The following is a 25,318-nucleotide window of genomic DNA, read 5'->3' as shown; positions in this document are numbered from 1 at the left end:
TCATCAGCAAATTTGCTAATGTTATTGTTAATACCATCTTCTATGTCATTAACATATATTGTAAAAAGCTGCGGTCCCCCACTGGTCACTGCCTGCCATTCCGAAATGGAGCCGTTTATCACTACTCTTTGTTTCCTATCAGCCAACCAACTTTCAATCCAAGTTAGTACTTTGCCCCCAATACCATGCGCCCTAATTTTGCTCACTAACCTCCTATGTGGGATTTTATCAAAAGCTTTCTGAAAGTCCAGGTACACTACATGTACTGGATCTCCCTTGTCCATCTTCAGAGTTACATCCTCAAAAAATTCCAGAAGATTAGTCAAGCATGATTTCACCTTCATAAATCCATGCTGACTCTGACCTATCCTGTTACTACTATCCAGATGTGTCATAATTTCATCCTTTATAATAGACTCCAGCATCTTTCCCATCACTGAGGTCAGACTAACTGGTCTATAATTTCCTGCTTTCTCTCTCCCACCTTTCTTAAAAAGTCATATAACATTAGCCACCCTCCAATCCACAGGAACTGATCCCGAATCTATCGAACTCTGGAAAATAATCACCAACGCATCCACGATTTCTCGAGCCACCTCCTTCAGTACCCTGGGATGTAGACCATCAGGCCCCGGAGACTTATCAACCTTCAGACCTAACAGTCTCTCCAACACCAATTCCTGGCAAATATAAATTCCCTTAAGTTCAGGTCCTTCAGCCACTGTTACCTCAGGGAGATTGCTCGTGTCTTCCACAGTGAACACAGATCTGAAGTACCAATTCAATTCTTCTGCCATTTCTTTGTTCCCCATAATATTTTCCCCTGTTTCCGTCTTCAAGGGCCCAGTTTTAGTCTTCACCATTTTTTTGCTTTTCACATACCTAAAAAAGCTTTTACTATCGTCCTTTATATTATTGGCCAGTTTACCTTCTTCCCTCATTTTTTTCCTCTTCTTAGTAATCCTCTGTTATTCTTTAAAAGCTTCGCAGTCCTCCGTTTTCCCACTTATCTTTGCTATGTTATACTTTTTCTCTTTTAACTTCATATGTTTCTTAACTTCCCTCGTCAGCCACGGCCACCCACGCCTCCTCTGAGGATCTTTCTTCCTTTTTGGAATGAACTGATCCTGCAACTTCTGCATTATACACAGAAATATCCACCATTATTCCTCCACTGTCATCCCTGCTAAAGTATTGCACCATTGAACTTTGGCCAGCTCGTCCCTCATAGCTCTATAGTTCCCTTTATTCAACAGATATATTGTCACTTCTGATTGTACCCTCTCCCTCTCAAATTGCAGATTGAAGCTTATTGTATTATGGTCACTACTTCCCAATGGCTCCTTCACTTCGAGGTCCCTGACCAATTCTGGTTCATTGCACAATACTAGATCAAGAATTGCCTTCTCCCTGGTCGGCTCCAGCACCAGCTGTTCTAAGAATCCATCTCTGAGGCACTCCACAAAGTCTCTTTCATGAGGTCCAATACCATCCTGATCCTCCCAGTCCACCTGCATGTTGAAATCCCCCATAACAATTGTAGTAACATCTTTGCGACAGGCCAATTTCAGCTCCGGATTCAACTTACATCCGATATCCAGACTACTGTTTGGGGGCCTGTAGATAACTCCCAAGAGGGTCTTTTTACCCTTAGTATTTCTCAGCTCTATCCACACTGACTCTACATCCCCTGATTCTCGGTCCCCCTGCGCAAGGGACTGAATATCATCTCTTACCAACATGGCCACCCCACCCCCTCTGCCTGTTAGTCTGTCCTTACGATAGCACGTGTAGCCTTGAATATTCATTTCCCAAGCCCTGTCCACTTGAAGCCACGTCTCAGTTATCCCCACAATATCGTATCTGCCAATTTCCAAAAGAGCCTCAAGCTCATCATCTTATTTCTAATGCTTCGTGCATTCATGTATAGTATTTTTAATTTGTTACTGCCCTCACCCTTCCTATCAACTCCTATTTCACTCAACCTTACAACATGATCCCTTTCTGAGTTTTCTGCCTTATTGATACAGTTGTCTTTCTTGACTTCTCTTGTTCTAACTTTCCCTTCAATTTCCTTCTTAAACATCCAGTTTGTCCCCTCCCCCCGCTACTTAGTTTAAACGTAGCTGTGTTGCAGTAGCAAACCTGCCTGCCAGAATGCTGGTCCCTAACCTATTAAGGTGCAAACCGTCTCTCTTGTAGAATTTATGCTTACCACAAAACATACCCCAGTGATCCAAGAATTTAAATCCTTGCTTCCTGCACCAGTTCCCCAGCCACACGTTCAATACCATTATTATTCCCTGTTTCCGGCCTCATCAGCCCGAGGAACTAACTGGAAGATAACCACCCTGGATGTCCTGCTTTTCAGCCTTCTTCCTAGTTCTCCGAAGTCCCGCTGTAGTATGTTCCTCCTCCTCTTCCCGACATCATTTGTGCCAACATGTACCACCACCTCTGGCTCTTCACCTTCATCCTTGAGGATTCCCTGCACTCTGTCTGAGATGTCTTTAACCCTGGCACCAGGAAGGCAACACACCATCCTTAAGTCCCGTCTGCTACCACAAAAACCCCGGTCAGTTCCTCTCACTATGGAGTCCCCTATTACCACGGCTCTGTGCGATGTCCGACTCTTCCACTCTGCCTCTGCACCAATTTTTGATTGACAGACCTGGCCGCCTCTCGGACTGGCAGTATCATCTGTCTCTACTGTTTCCAAAAGATTCAACTTATTCCTGACAGGTACGTCCCCCGGGGTCTCTTGCACCTGTCTCCTCTCTGCCTTCCTCATCGTCTGCTCTCTTCTGGTATGATTGGTGTAATAACCTCGCTGAAAATCTTGTCCAGAAAGATCTCGTTCTCTCGGATGAGCCTAAGGTCCTCGAGTACTTTCATCAGTGCTGCAATATGCTCTGTCAGTAGCTGAACACTTTCCACACTTATATGAGCCAGACATACCAGAGTCGTTGACCTCCCACATCAAGCACGTAGTACACTGAACCAGCTTGGCAGTCATGTCTTCACCCTCTTCAACTGTGGCGTAATCACTTCACTCAACCTGCTTGTCAAAGACTCCTGAGCGAAAGCCTCACTCTTCAATCCACAGGAACTTCCTTGGACCTTCTTTTTGGGGCAAGTCTGTGGACTCTTAATTTAGGTTAGAGGAGGAAGGAGGGATGGAGGGAGGCTTTGGGGTCTAGAACACACCCACTAATAACAATCAGTTACCTTCCCGACCGGCTTTGCGCTCTGCCTTCACTTGCGCCCAGCTCCCGCTGCTCTCTGATGGGGTCTTCTTTACTACCTTCACTAATGCCACTGGCTTGGCTTCTTTTACCACATCTTTTCCCACGGCGTCTTTCTTTAATGACCAGCACTGTGATTGACACTTTACATGTCCCACTTTACCACACCCAAGGCCTTCACCTCCTTACCACACTCTTGGGCTTCTTTTTTATCCTGTGGTAAACCCTTACTAGTGCTCTCTACTCTTGGTTTTGTACTGTAGGATTCCCCTACACCCAACTTCTATCCCTCACAGAACGAAGTTCAGGCCGGAAGATTGTCTTATGCACCAACATGTTCTCATCTGCTAATTCTGCTGCCCTTCTCACTTCCTGAACTTTCTGCTCCTCCACGTGAATTCTTATCATCTCTGGAAGTGAACTTTTAAACTCCTCCAGCAGAATAAACTGTCTTAGAGCCTCAAATGTCCTATCTATTTTCAAAGCACGCAGCCATCCATCAAAATGGGTGTGTTTAATTCTTTTGAACTCAACATATAAGTTTGACCTGGCTTCTTCTTTGTGTTTCTGAACTGCTGTCTGGATGCTTCAAGTACCAACTGATAATAAAATAGCCTGTTTAAACTCTTCAAAATCTCTTGACCCCTCATCTGACAGTGCACCAAATACCTCACTAGCTCTGACTAACAGTTTAGTCTGAACTAGCATTATCCATAAATCCTCAGACTAGCCAGTTTTTCAAATGAAATAAAGAAGGCTTCAACATATTTCTCATCAAAATGTGGTGCAGTTTTGACATATTTATATATATCACTACATTTTCTTTTAATCTCCATCTTGTTAACTTGACTTTGCTGACTAAGTCACAACTTCTCAAATTCAAATTCTCTCTTTTTGTCTCTCTCTTTTTCTCTCTTTGCTCAGTTAAAAACCTTCTCTCTGCTTTTTCTGCCTCTCTCTTTCTTTTATCGCTCTTTCCCTTTCTCACTCCTTCTCTCTTTCCTCTCTCTTTGCTTATCTTCTAACTCCATTTTCCTCAACTGTAATTCAAGTTTTTCTACCTCTACTGCATTTGTCTGTTTCTCTGCGACACCTAAGTGTTTGAGTACCCCCTTTACAATTTCAGCTTTACTTTTGTCCTTTGTTAAACCCAAATCTAACTTATTTGCTAATTCCAGAAGCATGGCCTTTTTCTTTCCTTTTAAAACTTTCTTGGCAAATTTGAGAATTGTCTTCAAATCCTAGAACCTATTTAGCAATTTTAAGAGCTATTTCTTTCATTTTTAATTTAATTAATCACAAGTCCCCAAAATTAAACAAATTGTCTCACCTATGTTTTATTTAAAGACCTAGGACACTTACCTGAAAGTGTTTAAATTTGCTGGGATTTTTTGTACCCCCAAAATCTATCCAAATCTGTCAAAATCAGTTCAGATCATGGACCAGAGCCCCCAAACTGTTACAACACGGGGCAAACTCTCCTGCTTAATTTAAAACCAGCAACACAGATTTATCCTGTGCAGTAATCTGTAAAGATTTGAGTGGCCAAAAACTAAGTAAAAATTAACAACTTTATTTCTTTAAGTATAACAGAAAATAATTAACTGACAATTATTTACAATTCCCTACTCTAACCTATCTGTTACCTTTCCTTCTATAATACTAGTCCGATAAAACTCCCAACTAAGATTTACAAAACAACACTTATCTCAAAACCAGGCAGCTTTCAGTTCTTCTATTTGGATCTTTCTGTGTCTTCTTTTCTTCTTCTTAGGGATTCTACCTCACAGGTTACTGATCAAAAAAGATACTTGTAACAGCTATTTTTCAGGCAATCTTTTACCCGCTGGAGCTTGGCAGTTCTCCTCCTAACTGTTCAATTTCCCCCCAGTCTTATACCCCACAGCATCAGATTGTGTTATTGAGTACATTGACAATCTTAAAAGCCAATTTAAACTTGATTGGAAATTGGTATATTTACGGGGAATAATTTAAACTGACTGGCCTAGTTAGAATCTGTTTTTTGTTGTTTCCAGGCAACCAGCTACCCAGTAGCTGGAGCACGTTACATTGTGTCTTATTGAGAACACTTGGTGCTGTCACTGTTAGCTTTTAACTCTCTTAAAAGGTATAGTTCACCCACAGCTTCATCACATTTCCCAAGATAAATATTTTACCAGAGATGAGTGATAACAGTTAGAGATTTCAGGCATATTTCAGGACATTCAGAATAAAACCCTCACCAAAAATTCTAAAGGGAAGTCCCATCATCTGCAGTTAACCAAAATAGTTCGGGAAAGCATCATAGTGAAGGTAAAAGAATACAACGGCACAAAATTGAGTTGCAGGTCAGATGATTCGTCAGATTATAGAGAATGAAATGATTAACAGTTAATCAGATGGAATAAACGAGAGAATGAGAAGCTAGCTAGAGTAATTAAAAATGGATATTCAGATATACAAGATTCAGATAGATACTAAAAGCATTCAGAAAGGAAAAAATTAAAATGGAATGTTGGTCCTCTAGAATGAGAATGGGAAGTTAATGGTAGATAATAAAGAAATAGTGGATGAAATGAACAAATATTTTGCTTCTATCTTCACCATACAGAATACAAAAAGTATTCCAGTCATAGTTTGAAATAAGGAAATGGAAGGGAAAGAGAAACACCAAAAAATTGCAATCATGAACAAAGAGACCCTCAATGACTATGAGGAAAGAGGTCTTATGCAAACTAATGGATTTGTCAGCTGACAAGTATCCATGTCCAAATGGATTTGATCCGAGGGTCTCAAATGAGGTTGCTAATGAGATAGGCGCACTGCTGTTAATTTTTTCGACTCTCTTGGGCAGACTATGGAGTAGCAAAGATCCCCCCTCAATTCAACAATGGGGAGAAGCGAAATAACAGGAAATTATTGGCCAATTAACTTGATATTGGTGATGCAAAAGGTGTTTGAGTTGATCATCAAAGAGGTACTTTGAAAAATTCAAGGTTATCAGAAACAGCATGATTTTCCTTTCACAAAAAACATATCTAACCATCTTTTTGGAGTTTTTGTGAAGGAGTAATAGGCGCTGTGGATGTACTATAATTGGATTTCTGAAAGGCATTTGACAAGGTGTCATAAAAGGTTAGCGTAGAAAATAAAGGACTCATGGCGTAAGGCGTAATACATTGGATAGAAGATTGCGTAGCTAGCAGAAAACTGAGTACAGGGTGAGCCCCGTGTCCAGGGAATCATTATCTGTGGTTTCATTCATGCGCGGTTTCCCATGGCCCAAAAATATAAAAGGGAACCTTCCAGAACCAAGAACCAGGACATTGCCAGGAAGGTAAATTTCCCATTGAAATGAATGGGCTTGCTCCTGTCTGTGGTTTCGGGCTTCCGTGGTAGGTCTTGGGATGTATCCCCTGCGGGTACTGTACGCATAAATGTGTTTGTTTGATTGACAGGATGTGATAAGTGGAATCCCACAGGGTTTTGTGCTGGGGCCTCAAGTTAATTGGCCGATACTTTCCTGTCATTTTGCTTTCCTTCCTTCCTTCTTGAATTTGCTACTTTCCAGTCTGCTGGAAGCATTGCTGAATCTAGGGAGTTTAGAAAATGTTTACAATTTACAAAGACTTCACTGAGGGGAAAGAAGGAATGATAAGTAAATGTGTAGATAATACCAAGATAGGTAGAAAAGTATGTTGTTAAAATGACTTATGGAAGGTATAGACATATACAGATGGGTTGGGTGATGGAGCAAAATCTGGCAAATATAATATCATGTGGGAAAATGTGAAGTTGTTCATTTTGGTGAAAAAGCAGAGTATTACTCAAGTGGAGAACATCTGCAGATTTCAGAGGTTCAGAAGGATCTAGGTCATAGAGTCACAGAGCTGCTCGGCGTGGAACAGACTCTTCAGTCCAACTCGTCTATGCTGACCAGATATCTTTAAATTAATCTAGTCCCATTTTCCAGCATTTGGTGAATAAGGAGCCTCTTAGGTCCTTTTTAAATCTTTCCCCCCCTCACCTTAAACCTATGCTCTCTAGGTTTGGGCTCCTCTAACCTGGAGAAAAGACCTTGCCTATTCACCTTATCCATGCTCATGATTTTATAAACCTCTATATTGTCACCCCTCAGCATCAGACACTCCAGCGAAAACAGCCCCAACCTATTCAGCCTCTCTCTATAGCTCAAACCCTCCAACCTTGGCAACAACCTTGCAAATTCTTCTGAAGTCTTTCACGTGTCACAACATCCTTCCTATAGGACAGAGACCAAAATTGAATGCAATATTCCAAAAATGGCCTAACCAATGCCCTGTATGGCTGCAACATGACATCCCAACTCCTATACTCAATCCACTGACCAATATAGGCAAGCATACCAAACATTTTCTTCACTATCTGGTCTACTTGTGGCCCCACTTTCAAGGAACTATGAACCTGCATTTGTTTGTTCAGCCATACTCCCCAGGACCTTACCATTAAGTGTATAAGTCCTTCTCTGATTTGCCTTTCCAAAATGCAACACCTCACAGTTATCAAAATTAAACTCCATTTGCCACCCCTTGGCCCACCAAGGTGTTCTGTACATGAGCCATAGAAGGTATTCAAGTATAACATGTAATCAAGTTGGCTGAATGAAGGGTGAAAGGTGATCTAAATGATTTTGACAAGATGAAAGTGTAAAGGATATGTCTTCTTGTGTCAGTCTAGAATTAGGAGCATTCTTTCACATATTAGTGATCTTCTTCAGGTCAGAGGTAAGGAGAAAGAGGTTTGCGCAAATTTGGGACTGTCTTGAGACTGTAGAGGTATAGTTATTAAGTAATTTTTTAAGACAGATGGATACATACTGGCTAAGCAAGGGAATCAATGTTATCGAGGTAGATGAGATCGTGGAAGCCATATCATAAATAAATCAGCCATGATTTTATGAAACGGAGGGCTGGCTCAAGGAGCTCATTAGTCCACTTCTGCTCCTATTTCATATGCATTCATTCCTGTTCCCATGTTACATATTCTTGTATATGGGCAGCATAAATAAAAGTATTTATCAAAACTTTAATCAGGATTGTGCACAAAAAAAAAGTTTCTCTATTCTCCACTTTTTAGCCTCATGATTTTTGCCCTACAAGCCCGAACAATTTGTTTTTCATACGCTATCCCAAAATTCATAATCTTGGCCACCAGCTAATCTTCTAAGCTGTGGAAAAAAAAAATCTTCTCCTGTCTCCACTATCACAGAGGTTCTCAAATTGTGGCCCTGGACTCTTTCTGGCGGTCCACAGATACATGCAAAGTCCAAGTCACTCTAGTGCAGTATTAAAGTCAAAATGGTATGAGAGAACAGACCAAAACCTTCATCTCCATCACCTGGGTGACAACACACAATCAGACCAATTTCCACATGCATGGCACGAGTCATCATATAGAACAATGAAAAGTGGCAGATGTATTAGCACAAAGTGAGATTTTCAACACTTCAGGTACTAGAAACCAAAAGGAGGAACTAGCCTTTTGTGAAGCTTGATTTGCCACTGAAGGTCTCTAACTTGGAACCAGACATAACCTCAAACTCTGAAGGAGTCATACCAGACTCGAAACGTTAACTCTATTTCCCTCCACAGATGCTGGACTTGCTGGTTTTCTCCAGCACGTTTGTTTCAGACTTCCAGCATTGGTGGGATATTGTCTTAATATAACTTCTTTGGAGTCTCATCAAACGCACTATCAATGTTCCCATTAACTCTGAAGTAGTTTTGTCTGGTGAACAAAAGGGGGGGAAGATGGAATTCAGATCACCCACATTTAGTGACCCACAGGGTATTTTGACTCACATAAATAGTCCATGATGATAAAGCTCAAGAGACATTGCGCTATACAACTGTAGCCTCTCATTCTTGGTAAAATGCTTGTACATGAAAGCCATATTTTTGATTGCTTTATTCCACTAATGGGTAACAAAAAATGCTTATGATATGCATTTCTCAAATTTACCATTTTCTTTTGAGTCTCCAGATACAATAATATGGGTTTCTTCCCCCTGCTAAATGACAGTACTCTGTTATGCTAACAATTTGAAACAGTTCTGCATCAGCACACCTTTGCACTAGAAATAAAGAAAATATGAAGAATAGTAGGCCATTTGGCCTTTTGACCTCGCTCTGTTATTCAATATGATCATGGCTGATTATGCAACTCAGCACCACAGTCCTGCTTTTGCCCCACACCCTTTGGTCTCTTTATCACTAAAAACATTCAATGTTTTGCCCTCAATTACTTTCTGTGGCAGGTAATTCCACAAGCTCACCACTGTCTGGTGAAAACTTTTCTCCTCATCTCAGTCCTAAATAGACTACCCCAATCTACTTGGTGACCCATGATTTTGGACTCCCTGGGCATTAGGAACATCTTATATTTGCCCTGTCCAGTTCTGCTAGAATTTTCATTTTTTTAAAAATAGGTATACCCCTCCTACTCAGTGGTAACACTCTCACCTGAGTCAGAAGGTTATATGTTAAAATCTCAATCTAGAGTTTGTTCTTTCAAGTGCAGTAGTGAGAGTGCTACACCATCAGAAATGTTATGTTTTAAATTAGACCTTGTCCAGAGCCCCGCCTGCCTGATTAACTTATTGTGACAATGTTAACTTCAGAACTTCAATAACTGTTCATGGATTGAAAGAATCAGCAATAATTCATCCTGGAATAAACGGTTTCCTGGAGATAAAAGGTCACGGTCAAACTGTTATAAATTAAATGCAATTTACCAATTAACTATACCCAGGGAAATGGAGTAAAACCACCAACTATTTTAAGATCTGCTTGGTAATGAGCCAACTTGTGACAAAATGGACAATCAAGATTGCCTATGTAAGGAATATGCCGAGGTGAAAGAGTTAATGGCAAGATAGGCTGCATTTTGAACAGCTAGCTTACACTGAATATAACAGGAAACAGAGAAGCTACTTCTGATAAGAAAGCAAGATACAGATTTGGTGACTTCAGAAGTGTCATAAATAATGTCCCACTATGAGCTTAAGACAGGAAATCTTATATGAATTCAACTTTGGAATGTTTCAGCAGTGCAACTCTAGATAACCATACTGCACAAGAATTGAGAAAAAGACTGTTGATTGCCCCAATTAGTGGTGGAATTTCATAGTTAAGTCGGACTTTGAGGCTTATATCATTTACTTGAGGGGGCTTATTTTAGTTGGTACATGCAATACAATTTAAATAGTTTTTCAGTATTTGATTGCTCGTGAAATTTCTTAATAAATTGCATAAATTTCTTTACTTAAAATCTGAAAATATTTATTTTCTTACTTCAATTGTGTTCAACACTACATTCTTCTATACTGAACAACACCCCATCTCCCTCACCTGCTAACTCTTGTTTTCCTGTGTTTTTCACTATTGTCACCATAATTCGACATGCACAATTTCACATAATTAGTAAATTTCAACATTGTTCCCTTAAATTTGAAATTCAAACCATTCACAGAATGGATCTAAGTTAGCTCAAAAAGTAGTATACATACCACATCTTACCACTTTGAGAAAGTTGGTTTTACCTCAATTTGCTTAGTCCCCTCCAACTATCCCTCTACCCATCAGGTTACATTTCTCTAACTCCACTTGCCATCATTTTGGCTAAGAGTCTTTCACATGCATCATATCAAATTAGCTTCTGAAACTCCAGATAAAATGACAGATAATCTATATCCTCTATTGAAGAATTTTATAAGGTAGGTCAAGTATGAAGTTCTGAAAAAATCATATAGAACTCAAAACATGAACTCAGTCTTTCTCTCTCCAAAAGATATTGCCAGACTGCAGGAGTCTCCTCAGCTCTTGGTTTTGAAATCTGAAATCCACACTGACTAAACATGGTTAAGTCTCTTCTCTCAGTATCTAGAAACTACATTCCATACAAAAAACTCCAATAGTTTACCAAAGATAAAGTAACATGCTCTGTGCTTTGTTGAAAAGGAACTATTACAATCTGCTATCCTTCGGTTGGAAACTTATTGTCAATGCTTCTATTACTTCTTTTTGAGCTTGCATCATCTGACATAAGCAACTGCTATTTAGTCATTGCCCATAACTTCTCCAATGCTATTTCTCTTTGAAAAATAATGTGAAAAGCAAGTATTTAGAATTTCTCGCTTTGTAATCCTTAGATTGACAAAATCTAGTAATACACCTTCCTTATTTATTGTCTTCCTTTTTTCAAATCTTTTAAGGAACTTTCCTATATAAAGTTCAATTTTTTTTCCTGTCTTTTATCTGTCCCATTTATTGATATTGTTTTGTAAATTTTCAAATTTGATCAAACATCACTTATCTAATCACAGTGTTAGCATTGGTTGAGAGGTGGCACTATCACCTGAGTCAGATGGCTATGGGTTCAAGGCTTGTTCCACGATTGGAATATAAAATCTAGTTTAATGCTTCAGTTTCATATTGAAAGAGTGCTACGTCAACAGGACTGCTTTCTTTCCAAGACCCAGTAACTCAACAGCACTTCACTGGCTCTTAAATGACACACTAACACATTAAAAAGATCCACTAACGTAAATTTATTTTTCCAACTTCAAAATGTAGCCCTTTCTTCCTTACTGAAATGTACTAGAATTGTATCCTTTTCCTTTCCTATTTAAGTACTAAATATCCATTTACTCTGGATGATTCTCTCATTCGCGGCTACTCATCAGTCAAAGACATTTTGTTTTAAAAAGTAGCTTGTTCTGCTCTTACACTGATCATAATTATGTGCTTGACGTTCCCCCCCCCCCCCCCCCAAAAAAAAAGCATTATCCCACATTTTTGGCTTCCTCTCTGAATTACTCAGCCTCAGGTCAAATAAGGACTCCACTGGTTCTTGAAGCAGTGACATACTGACTCACAAAGGAAATATGAACACCCTATCAATTCTCTCTTCTCTCAGTACAGATATGTTTCCTGTCAAAATCCATTTCTAAGATTATCAATCCTTTACAACTGTAACAGTTAACACATGTTCCTATCAGCTATTTACAATACACATGATCAGTTTCCTTTGCATCGTTCAGCAGTCCATAATATACTCAAGAAAGCAAGTAAGCTCCCAGTATAAATACTGTCAAGTTGATTTAAACCTACAAACCATTGTAGTCAATACAACAATGGACAGAGCAATTACTCTGATAAATGTCCCTCCTACTGGCATCAATTACTGACACCCTCAAACATCAGTCTGCCAGTACAACGTGCCAAATATATTTCTCTGTTTATGATCTCTACTATCAAGAACAAGAGCACCACTGCTTAAGCGCCATCATAAAGTCACATATTTCCTTTTAGTCATCCTCATCACATCAAAATCCTGGAATTTACCATGTAACAACATGGTGGGAACAATATTACGAAAGCTACAGCACTTGCAGAAAGCTTACCAGTATACAGCTGCTAGGAATGGTCAATAAATACTGCCTTGCCAGTGTCACCACACCCTGAAAGGTAATATGGAAATCAATCTTCAAACCACACATTATCTATGTTTCACTTACCAATCTGCATAAAAATTGACTAGTGCAACATCTGCATTGCCTGGGGTCGGGGGAGAAGTGGAGTGGGGGTGGGGGCGGGGAGAGAGAGAGAGAGAGAGATATGAAAAAGATTATAAGGACTTAACATTTTTACAGTACTTTCCACAACACACTTAAAGTTCTGATAATTAGCTAAAAAGACATTGCTATAATACCGCACGAACACAGATATTACAAATTCTATGTTTGTAAGTAAAAACACAGAGGGTGGAATTTAATGCTCCTCCAGATGCAGGCTGCAAAATGGTAGTTGGGGGAGATGTGTGGGATATTGAATGGGGAGGGTGCAATGTAATACAGGGCAGTAAGGTCTATGAAGAATGAAGGACTATCTTCTCACCTGAAAGCCAATGAGACCCGTAGTGATTACTTAAAATCCATTTAAGTGGTTTATTCTGTCAGCACTGATATTCAAACAATGATGAGTAGGGACTGTATCTGAGTGTAACCCACCAGATAAACTCTGGCAAGTATGCCCAAGGCTTTTTGGGTGGCAGGATGGTTCCTTAACTAAGGAGACCAATCATTGTACATAGTACAGCAGATACGGTCTCACCAGCGCCTGATACAGCTGCAGCAAGATGTGCTGGCTTTTCTATGCCAACCCCTTTCAATAAAGACCAGCACTCCATTTGCCTTCCTAAATCAGCTCCTGATTTATCACATGGACTGTCTGGAGCTGCAGATGGACCCACTATGGAGCAACCATGAGGCTGAGAATGTTGTAGATGGCATGTATATCAAGCTGATCACATCAGCAGTAAAAGCTACGCAACATCCCTCATATCAGGCAGATGCAAAAGGTAAAGTCACATGGGATCTCTGATGAGCTGGCAAGATCTTACTAAATGGAGCCAGATTAGATTAATTACTTACAGTGTGGAAATGGCCTACTTCTGCTCCTATTTCTGATGTTCTTATGGATACAGAACTTGCTTAGTCATAGAGGACGGTAGTGGTGGAAGAGTGTTTTTCTGACTGGACATCTGTGACCAGTAGAGTTCGGTAGGGATCGGTGGTAGGACCCCTGTCGTTTGCAAATGATTTGGAGGAGAACATAGTGGTCTGATTAGTAAATTTGCAGACAACACAAAGATTGGGGAAGCTGCAGGTAGTGAGGACTACTGCCAGAGGATACAGTGGGACATAGGCTGGAGATTTTGGCAGAGAAATGGAGAATGGAGTTTAATCCAGACAAATGTGATCTACTCTGGAAGATCAAATGCAGGAGGGAAGAGTACAGTAAATGACAGAACCCTTAACAGAATCAACATACAGAGAGATCTAGGCATACAAGTCAACAAGTCCAAAGTGGCAACCCAAGTGGATGAGGCAGTCAAGAAGGCATATAGCATGGCCTTTATTGGTCAGGACAGAGTATAAAAATTGACAAGTCATGTTGCAGCTGTATAGAGCTTTAGTTAGGCCACATTTGAAAAATTGTGTACAGTTCTAGTTGCCACACTACAAAAAGGATGTGAAGGCTTTGGAGACGATACAGCAACAGTTTATCACAATGTTGCCTGGTTTAGATAGTACTGGCTATGTTGAAAGATTGGACAAACTTGATTTATTTTCATTTGAATGTTGGAGAATGAGGGGCTACCAGATAGAAGTTGACAAATGTATGACAGGAATGGCTAAAATGGATAGTCAGAATCCTTTTCCCAGTGTAGAAATATTAATTAGTTGGGGCATAGGTTTAAGGTAAAAGTGGGTGAGTTTAAAAGACGTGTGAGGGGCAAATCTTTACACAAAGGGTGATAAGTGCCCGAATGCACTACCAGAGGTGGTGATGGAGGTAGATACAACAGCAACATTTAAGAGGCATCTTGACAGATGTGAGTAGGTAGGGTATATGAGCCTTGTAGAGGCGAGAGGTTTTTAGTTTGGAAGGCCATTATGTGTTGACGTAGTCTGGGTGGGCTGAAGGGCTTGTTCCTGTGCTGTACTGTTCTTTGTAACTTTTTCTTTGCCATTACTTGCTGGACATGCCTGGGGATTTTCTTTTAAATCACGTACCTAAATCTATCTGTAATGAACATTCGGCAGTCCCTCTTCACCAAAATAATATTTTGTTTGTTTATTCTTCTTACCCAAATCTCCATCTCATTTTTCCCACATACCCCATTTGCCAATTCTTTGCCCACCTAAATCTCTCTGCAAACTCTACAACCTCTTCACAAATTGCTTCCCTCCCACCTTTGTATCAGTAACAAAATTGGCTACAATATATTTGGTCCTTTTATCTAAGTCATTCTAAGGCATGATGAATATATGAGATTCTAGCACTAGGGTGAGATCCTTCATTTGTTATAGTTTACCAACCTAAATATTATCCATTTGCTCCATCTGTTTCTTGTCAGTTGCCCCACTCCTTGAAGCATGCTAACACATTACTTTTGATAACTCGAGCTCTTAGTTAATGCAGTTAACCTTATGTGGCACTTTATATAATACCTTTGGAAATCTAAATACATTACACCTACTTGTACACTTTATTCACCCTGCTTGTTACATTCATAAAAAGAGCTCTCAAAGTTGAAAAACACCATTTCCCTTTCACAAACACAATTCATTCTTAATGACTTTTCAAGTGTTCTGCTCCTACTTTCTTAACAATGGATTGTAGCGTTGTTTTGCTCCAATAACAGATGTCAGACTAATTGGTTTATAGTTTCCTTCTTTCTATCTCCCTCCATTCTTGAAGATCCTTATCTGCTCTTAAAACTCAATCCTCTTCCCACCAGGGCTTTATTGACTGGTTTTGATGAGGCCATCCCTACTACTCATTCCAGGCTTCAGTGATGATCCTGCAGCAGTAATGGTGGTCCCTGCTCCTGGGGAAAGGGACCCTGAATTGCAATGGAAGTGGGGCCAGGCTCACCAGTGTTCATTAAATTCCACGCCCAGTAATATAACTCCTACAACATATGGAAAATTATTAATCTAGATTGTAGCTTTCATGGGATAACCATCTTTTTGAATAAAGCATATGTAAAAATTTCTTACCTGGTGGTACAAAATAGCAATGAACTCACAAAATAATAATCATCGACTTTCATTTCACAGGCATTTTAAACAATTACAATAGAAGAAAAATTTGGATTTTTAAAATAGTGGTGCTCTGATTTCACTGTACAGTTCAAGCTTTGATTTAACTAACCAGAGAAGTTCTGGTTCATGTATTAATAATTGCAAATAGCTCTTAAATTATTAAAACTAGGTGCAGTAAGACAAAAACTGGGAATGTTGAATGTTAATTAAGATGGAAAATAGTATGGAATTCAAAGATAATCTCTCGAAGCTTGAATCATTATCACCACTGTAAACTGTTGACCATTAGTCTAGCAGATATTTGAACATCTTACAAGCTTTTTGTAAAAAGGAGCTGAAAATGAGGGATAGCGATAGTCAGAAGACTGCCAACTGAAAATGAATCATCATAATACTGGAAAGGGTTGTGTACCGTCCAAACCGAAGTAGTTGGATGTCTCGCTGTTCACTCTACATGATTGCACCTTTTATAATTCCACAGAACCCTACAATACCAAAACAGACTATTCACTTCATTTTCCTGAATGATATGTAACACATTTAATCTAATCCCTCAGCACTTTTCCATAGTCTTGCATTTCTTTTCTTTTTCAAATATGATATAGTCCTGACTAGATTACATTCTAAGAGTCTATACAAACCAAGTCCATTCCCAGTCTCATGAAAAAATTTGCATAAAATTCTGTAGGAGCACTTACCTAAGATTTCATCAATATTTCCACTATCAAGATTTACTATTTCGCTATGAGCTGATGTATTAAACCACATTGCCTGAAAATAACAGAAAACAAAGTTTTTAAAAATGATAATATAACATTGTTTTCTTTATTTAATGGTTGCAACTAATGAAGACAACCAAATCATTCATAATGGTTCTACATAACAAAAAATGGAATTAGGTTTCTGATTTATCATCTGAATCTCAAGGGAGTTGAGCCTTTTCTGCACTGTAAAAACCATTCAATTTTCAAACTCATGTTTATATTGTACACAGAAGAAACTGTAAGAACCGCAACAATTTAACTACCAAACACCTGATGGAATCACAATTTCTTAACTTGCTTTCCAGGAATAATTTTGGAACTATATTAACTGGATGTTATGTAAATAAATGCTTAAAATATAAATACTATTTCCACTTTCTCAGCCTTTTTGTTCCCTTATCCCATTTCTCTTCAAAAAAGAGCACTTTTTTAACATCCTGTTACACAATCTAGTCTAGATTGAGAAAAATTATTAGCAAACATGGCTCTTCATTGGCTAGGAAGAAACCAAAGCCTGTTTTTCAGCCAACTACACCCTTCAACCACCACTAGTTACATCTACAATGCAATGCTTCTGTATGAGTTACGACCATGGCATTAGAACCACGACCATGCCCAGAATATCATCCATGATATTGCGAAGTTAATAGCACTCATCAACTGTTAAGAGAAGGCACAGCAGAGGGCACATCCAAAACACTTATTTAGTAAAACAAAACAGTAAATCAGGGTGAATGAGGATAGCTTTCTCCTGTACATCGTCCAACATTACAATGCCAGAATAAAAAAACATACATTCTGGATCAGAATTAAAGCAATACCGTTTCACTTTTGCATGAATCAAAATTCCACATTTACTCAAAGAATGCAAGAGTGTCTTAGTTTTAAATTTCAATTCAAAAGTAGAAAGAAAGCAGTGGCATCTGATTGAAATACAAAAGATCCTGAAGGGTCTTGACAGGGTAAATGAGGAGAGGATGCTTCCTCTTTTGGGAGCATCTAGAACTACGTGACTGTTTAAAAGTCAGAGATAGCTCATTTAAACAGAAGTGAGGCAAAATTCTGAGGGTTGACAGTATTCCATAAAAGTGGTGGAAACAACGTCCTTGAATATTTTTAAGGCAGAGGTAGACATATATTTTGTTAAGCAAGGTGTGAAAAATGATCAGACTTAGGCAGGAATCTGGATTTGAGGTTGCAATCAGATCAACCATGATCTTATTAAATGGCAGAGAAAACTCAAAAGAATAATCCCGCTCCTAACTCATGTTTGTATTTAAATGATAAAAATGTGGACAATTTAGCAAAAAAGTTGATCTGATGGTATCAGAATGCTCCAACCTCAACTTCTGCTAATTCATTACATTACATAGATGCAAAATGGATTAATTTCAATGCTTTGCAGCCTTCAACAGAAACTTTTTATCTTTGTGATCTACATTAACTAACCTGGACCTGTCTCATTTTCTGCTTTCTGCCTCTAATAAGTACATTTTTTGATGACTCTTAATTTTACACATTGTGATGGCAGTACATTCTCTGAAAGGATTAAGCTATTAAAGTATTCAGTGGCTCACTCAAAATGATTTACTGTTCAGCAATTTCACAGGGCTGCAATTCAGTTTTAACTAGTTACAGAGTTTATTTCTATAAAACCATATTATTGCTAAAAATGAAGCTAAAATAGTACATCACTTTATGAAGGGCATAATTTTTTTGCACCTTCGAATAGTAATCCAAATTATCCAGCACAAAAAAGCAACTTTAGCTGATTGAAAATTTATTTTCCAAATCCATGGAAGACAGCCAACTGACAACACTGTCAGATTCCATCACAGACCAGCTCCAGGGGAACACAGACATTTTTCCTTAGTGCCTAGCAATCTACAGCTTTTATTTACTTATCAAGATATCAGCTGAGAGTACAAGTCAAATGTCAAGTCTCACAGTTGAGCAAAGAAATGCTAAATAAATGTTACATTTTGGAAAGTAGATATTCAGAAAACATTGAGTATATTGGGGATAGGTATACAGAGACACTTAGAAAGCGTTTCAGAAGACAGGGTTACCACAGAAAATCAGGACACTTTCAAGACTACTTTGTTAATATAAGAAGTGCAGTAATAAAAACACAGATGCAAAGAGAAGCTCTGCAGAGGCTAAGAATAAATAAAAAGTTTTGTTCAAGTATAAAAACTAGTCTACGCATGAATTATAAGGTTAATGTTAGATGGAGTAAGATGATGTACAAAAAAAGCCAAAATTGGCAACATAATTGAGATTGCTCAGAAAAATAACAATCAAAAGCATTCAGAATTTTGTCCATAGCAAATAAGCAGTGAAACAAGGAGCTACATTTTCCCTGTTGAGGTGGGCATTGTGACTTCAGATTTCCTGATGCAGTGACACCACCTCTTGTCTGACAGATCCCATCCATGCTATTTTCATGGTGGGACGCCAGGGGTCAAGACTACAACCTCTCAATGTTGTCACAAGGTGAGAATGGAGGTGAGTAAATGTGGGCAAGTTAAAAGTTCCACCTCTGTTCGCTGGAACATCTTCCCAGTTCTGGACATGACCTAACTCTTGCTGCATTACTGCCATGCTGCTTTCAGATTCCAATCCCATTATCAACAATGTCCATTGCTCAAGATCTCTCTAATAATGGCAGGAAGTCTAAGATGGTCATAAACTGTCAAGCAAAGTAAAGTCATTCATAATCCATATGGGAAAAATAAATCCTATTAAGAGGTCATAAATCTCTTGGGGATCAAAAAACAAACTCAGTCTCATGAGTATCTATATCAAGATGCCCCCATGGACTGAATCCATAAGATTCCATCGTACAACTGTCAAAAAAGCTTTTAGAAATGAATGCATCAAGGCTTTTGAAAGAGTGAAACAGGCAGCTTGATCTTTGAGTCAAAGAATTTCAACTTTTGTTACACTGTTTCTAACACTGAACAGACAGTCGATTTGTCGACCAAGAAAAACACCAAAGCACAGGATACAATCAACTCAGTAAAATCGGAATTTCAAAACTTCATTGCAAAACAGCACTTTAATCAACTAGATAAAATATTTATGCGTCTGAAGACATTTCTACTTTGGGGGTCAATTTAATAGTCATTAACCTTTTGAGAACAAAATTAAAGAACGATCTCTGCCTTAAAAAGATATATAACAATCTAGAGCTCCATTTCCTCCAGAAGCCTCAAAAATGCTAGGAAGCTGAAATTACCACTGAGACAGTGAAGCTGCTGACTTTGGAACTGCTCAGTGCAGGCTTAGTTGCCTGCACATCTAAAAACATAAGAAAATGAGAATGGAGGCAGGAGTGCCAGAAACAGGTCCCATCTGCCTCGCGTTTTCCCTATATCATGGACACAAAATCTGATTTAAGGACCCCAAAGTAACATTGAATAAAGGAATCAAAGAATTGTGAAGGAGTTCAAATGATTTGTTTGTGCTGACCGGAGGACTGACTAGACTTCATACCCCCCCAGTAACGTCTTTGTCACGGAAACAAATATATAAATCAAGTTTCAAATGTTGCAATTTTTACAGCTAATGAAAGCTGATCACGAAGTATTTAATTTGACTGAAGTATCTTAAAACAAAGCTGAACTTTTTTTCCCATATTGAAAGTGGTGTGGAAGTCCAGAAATTGACACATTGATTGTAATGGTGTTGAATTTAAGGTTGGAAAAATCTAAAATCATGCCCTCTAGTGTACAGTAATGTAGATCTAACTACAGATTACATTATATTTATTAATCATTTTTGTTGCCCCAAAGGCACTGCTATAACACTGCCTTTTACTGCAATTTGTACTTGTATTGCATTTTCTTGACAATTTATTCATGCAATAAAAGAAACTTGCATAGGGAATTATCAATTTAAAATGCCATTTAATTGCACCATTTATATTCAGCTGCAGTTTAATTATAATAAAAGCTAAAGTTGTATTAAAGGCACATCATTTTAATCAATATGAATATTGAAAATCAAGTTTAATTTCTGAAACAGTTTTCACTTTTAAGTCTTCTGCAGCCTTTTTAATTTTTTCTCTACAGCATTTTAAATTGACAAGGTTAGCAGACACATGCTGTGTTGTCAATAAGGGAGCAATGACAGGCTTTCCTGTGGTTCAGTGCATATAAAAATTTGCCTGATGCGATGAAGGCTTTCACCTCTAATGTACAGTGTTGCCTAGAGGATATTAGTAATCCGTTCTCCCCTTTGCTGTAGGTTTTCTAATTAGCATTTACATCTGGTATGCAGCATGGTTTGATAGCTGAACTAATTTCTGGCAAATCTGTTTTCTCCGACTTTCCTTCTTCAGGGAAATGTCACAGATCCAAAGCAGATACTATTTAAACGAATGGTAACTTTTTTTTTCTAAAAACCCAACAGTCATCTTTCCCAGGCCTAATCCAGATTGACATGCCGAAGTTAGTGCCTTTAGCTAAAAGTCCACAGGAGTCCACAGATCACTCCTGTCCCTGATGTACTCTCGCTTCTCCACGTGTGCTTATCTTGTTGTGCTTGGAGACTGAACATCTACCCTCCAGAGCTGGGTAATAGACCTGAATTTTCCTTTGTTTGCTAGTTTAATGTAATTACCCAGAGAGTAAACTATTTTACAATCACCCTTGAAATTTTGTCTGAAAGCCATCAATCAGCATGCAATTCTCTGGGATTAACTACAGCCCTCTAACAAACCAGGACAACAAAGAGGCACAGATATTTGTAACAGTTTCAGAGGGGAACTTCTTTCTCTTCAACTGTCATGAAGTTTGGATAACTTTACGCGGTCTGTGCTTCAAGTCTCTTCTCTTGTACAACAATAAGATATATGTTGGTCATATCATGGCATTTACTCCTTAGATTTTGTTTTTAAAAAAAGACTTTATTCTGATGCTAACATAAAACAAGTTTCTTTTTTTTGGGCACGTTGGCACAAACAAACATTAGAAATCTCCTACCTGGGTACAATTAGATTTGGACTTTGTAACTCATTTATGAGCTTCTGATAAGGAGTAACCACAGCAGATGTTACAAAAGTTTAAAAAATTCAAAAATATTTCATGGTTATCAAGAGTTTGGGATATCCTAAAGTCATAGTAATGGGGGGGGGGGGGCGCGGTGGCATGATAACAGAATGTAGCAAGCTAAAAGAAAGGGAAGAAATGGGAGTTAGTTCACAATTTGAAAGTGTTGAACTTAATATTAAGTTTAGAAGGCTGTGAAATGTTGTTTCCCAAGTTTGCGCTGTGATTCACTGGAGCACTAGAATATTGAGGACAGACACGTGGGCATGTGAACTGGGAGCGGTGTTAAAATGAAAGGTTAATATAAGGTCTGGGTTCTGCTTGCGCATAGACCAGAGTTGTTCCACAAAGCAGTTACCCGTCTGTGCTTGGTTTCTCCAATGTTGAGTAGGCCACATTTGGTGCAATGAATACAATACACATCATTGGAGGAAGGTACAAGTGAAAAGCTGCTTCAGCTGGAAAGACTGTTTAGACCCTTGCATGGTGAGTGTGGAATAGTGAAGGGGCAGGTATTGCACCTTCTGCGGTTATGTGGGAAGGTGGAGTGGCGTTGGTGGCTGTGGAATGGACTAGAGTGTCCTGGAGGGAATGATCCCTGTGAAATGCAGACAACGGAGACATTCAAAAATGTGTTTTTGGAGAGAGAGAGGGAGGATGAGGCTTGGAGGTAGAGAGATTAGATACAAGACAACATTTAAGATGGATTACTGAATGCTTTCTATCTCATTCCTCACTTAGGATACTACTTGAAATCTATCGTTTGTCACCTTTCTTAATATCTGTGTGGGGTTTGGAGCTAAAATTTGTTTGGTAGTGTTTCTCTGAACTGACGTGGGATATATAAACATTTTATATAAGTGCAAGTTTTTGTTAGTAGGCAATGAAAAACAGTACTTCAGCAAATACTAAGTCAGTCAGTAAGCATGGAACATTGAAAGGCTGGTACAATTACAACATTTAAATGGCATCTGGATGGGTCTATGAATAGGAAGGGTTTACAGGGATATGGGCCAAATATTAGCAAATGGGACCAGATCAATTTAGAATATTATCTGCATGGACGGGTTGGACCAAAGATCTATTTCCATGCTGTACATCCCTATGAGCCTATAACCACAAAATACTGATTGTCAGATTAACATCTTTAATGCAACAACACAAGATATCTATTTCTTCATCCAACAAAAGAACACAAGAACATAAGAAATAGAAGTGGAAGTAGGCCATCTGGCCACCCAACCTGTTCCACCATTCAATAAAATCATGGTTGACCTTGTTGTGGATTGAGCTCCACTTAGCCACTTGCTCACCATAACCCTCAATTCCTTTACTGTTAAAAACTCTATCTTTGCCTTAAAAACATGCAACAAAGTAACCTCAACTGTCTCACTGGGTAGGGAATTCCATAGATTCACAACCTTTTAGAGAGAAAACGTTCCTCCTCAACCCAGTCCTAAGCTTCATGATGTCATCCATGATTAAAAGAAAGCCAAAAAATATCAATCCAAATTTTGTCAAGGGTCTGTAGAATACCAAAAGTCCTCACTTGTTAGGTTTTGTAGCACCTTAATTTGGTAAACCGAATTAAGTTTAAGAATATGAAAGAAAACATAAACTTGGTCCTTACACTACTTGTCTCACCTTGATCATGTTTCCAAAAACCTCCTGGTTGCTACTGACCAAAGATGCTCCTCAACCCTTCAAGTTGTGGCGTCTTCCCCATCTTCCCGACCCACCCTTTCAACGCTTCCTTCTCCTAGACTTGCATCCCATTCAAGATCCATATTCAATCCAAAGATGGAGCTTAGGTCATGCAAGTGCTGGTGGTTCAGCAGTTTATAATGCATAGTTTTTATAAATACTCCTGCTTTTTGCTTCTCTCTCTGCAACTCTCACTGTGAACAAGGATTTGGGAGGAGAGAAGCAAGGTAGGAGCAGTTTTGAAAACCATTTAAAAAACATAAGGGATGTAAAAGCGCAGTGCTCTCACTTCCATGGTATTAAAGATCCAACTTTGAACTGGATCTAGACCTTGACGCAAGATCAGGAGAGGGAGATAGCCATCACAAAGTCACTGAGGCCAAAACATTTCATGAAGTCGTTCTTAAGGCTAAAGGAATCAAAGGATATAGGGAGAAAGTGAGGCAAGTGTACAGAGTTGGATGATCAGACATGATCATATTGAATGATGAAGCAAGCTTGAAGAGCCGAATGGATTACTCTTATATGTTTTAATGTTTAAAAGCTCATCTGCTGCTTCTACATATTTTAACTAACTTGCTGAATGGCCCCAACGTACCCTACTTTCAGATAATATTTTCAGCAATGGCATTATTTTAAAAACACAGCTGATTGTAGGAGTTTGCACAACAAACTTAGAGATTTGATTATTAGTGACACAGACATTCTAGACAAATTAGAAATGATATAATCTATGAACAAATACAAAATACATACAGTGCCGAATGAAAATAGAGAAAACATCCAAAATATCAAACTAATTGCAGTACTGTTGAAAAATCATGTTGTGTTAAAGTTTTTTGTCTTGCATTTGGCAAGTGAACTCTGAATGCTAACTAGTGCTCTCTTTGCATGCAGTATAAATAATGTTGGTTTTCCAGTTGAACTGGGAATTCTTGTGAAATGCCCTGATGAGTGTAAGATGAAAAGCTTCAACAAAATGTAGCTTTTCAGCAGTACAGATGTTCTGTAATACCAAATGATGCTTTGTTTACTGATGATTAAGGAGTCAGTAGATGACGAGTAGATCCCATGTCATGGAAAACATAAAATTTGTGAACTTACTTTCATATGGAATTCCATTAAGCCACTCTGCCTAATTGCTTTAGGCTAGCATTTACATGTAACTCGAGCCTCCTCTCATATATCTCTATTTATAGGTAGATTAACATAATTTTCAACTTCTTTCCCCTTCATTCTGTTTACCTAGCTTTCCCTTTTCCCATATTATCCACTTCAACTACACTATAGAGTGCACCATTCCTAATTGGATTTTTCATAACTATTTTACACCTATGAGTTTTGACTCCCTCCAACAAGTGTGATGGAATATTCCCCACTTGCCTGGATGAATGGAGTTCCATCAACACTCGAAGTTTGACACCATCCAGGTGTCAAAGCAGCTTTTTTTTGGCATCATATCTACCAATTTCAACATTTACTGCTGCCCAGAGTAGCTATGTACATGACCTATAGGATGCACTGTAGGAACATACCAAGACTCCTCCAACAGCACCTTCTAAACCTAAGACTCTACCACCTAGATGATAAAGGGCAGCAAATACGTGGGAGTACCAGCAGCCTGACTTGAAACAATATCATTCCTTTAGTGTTTCAGGGCATGATAAAAAGGTGTAAAGTTATATATAATCATCATTCTTTTTAAAGAGAGCTTGAATTTAAATTGGTGGAAAACAGGTGTACGTTTATTTTAGTGAAAGAGTTTAAAAATTAATTAGGTCAGTTTTTCCAGACACATGACATTTAAACCGGCATGTGTTTGGAAGCAGGCGAGTGCAAGGACCAGTGAAGTGTTAATGCTAATTTGTTTATCTGGTGGTAACTTACGAAAGGAGACAG

The 25,318-nt window shown here is 38.7% G+C and overlaps 1 protein-coding gene across 2 annotated transcripts in view; it reads right to left on the bottom strand.

The window, feature by feature from the left end:
• The window catches only part of erp44 (endoplasmic reticulum protein 44), a 100,762-nt gene that overhangs the window by 54,785 nt on the left and 20,659 nt on the right, over positions 1-25,318 (bottom strand). The window contains exons 2-3 of one of the 2 annotated variants that reach the window (XM_072575554.1): positions 16,596-16,668; positions 12,802-12,841 (exon numbers count right to left, since the gene is read on the bottom strand). The exons of the other annotated variant lie outside the window; for it this stretch is intronic. Of the exons in view, the coding sequence (XP_072431655.1) occupies positions 12,802-12,841; positions 16,596-16,668 (113 nt within the window). The remainder of the gene's footprint in view (positions 1-12,801; positions 12,842-16,595; positions 16,669-25,318) is intronic. 2 annotated transcript variants of the gene reach the window in all.

The sequence above is a fragment of the Chiloscyllium punctatum genome, chromosome 8, assembly GCF_047496795.1.
Source record: "Chiloscyllium punctatum isolate Juve2018m chromosome 8, sChiPun1.3, whole genome shotgun sequence".
In the NCBI taxonomy this organism is placed as follows: Eukaryota; Metazoa; Chordata; class Chondrichthyes; order Orectolobiformes; family Hemiscylliidae; genus Chiloscyllium; species Chiloscyllium punctatum.
The sequence above is the reverse complement of the archived record's forward strand: the minus strand, read 5'-3'. Positions and strand labels throughout refer to the sequence as shown.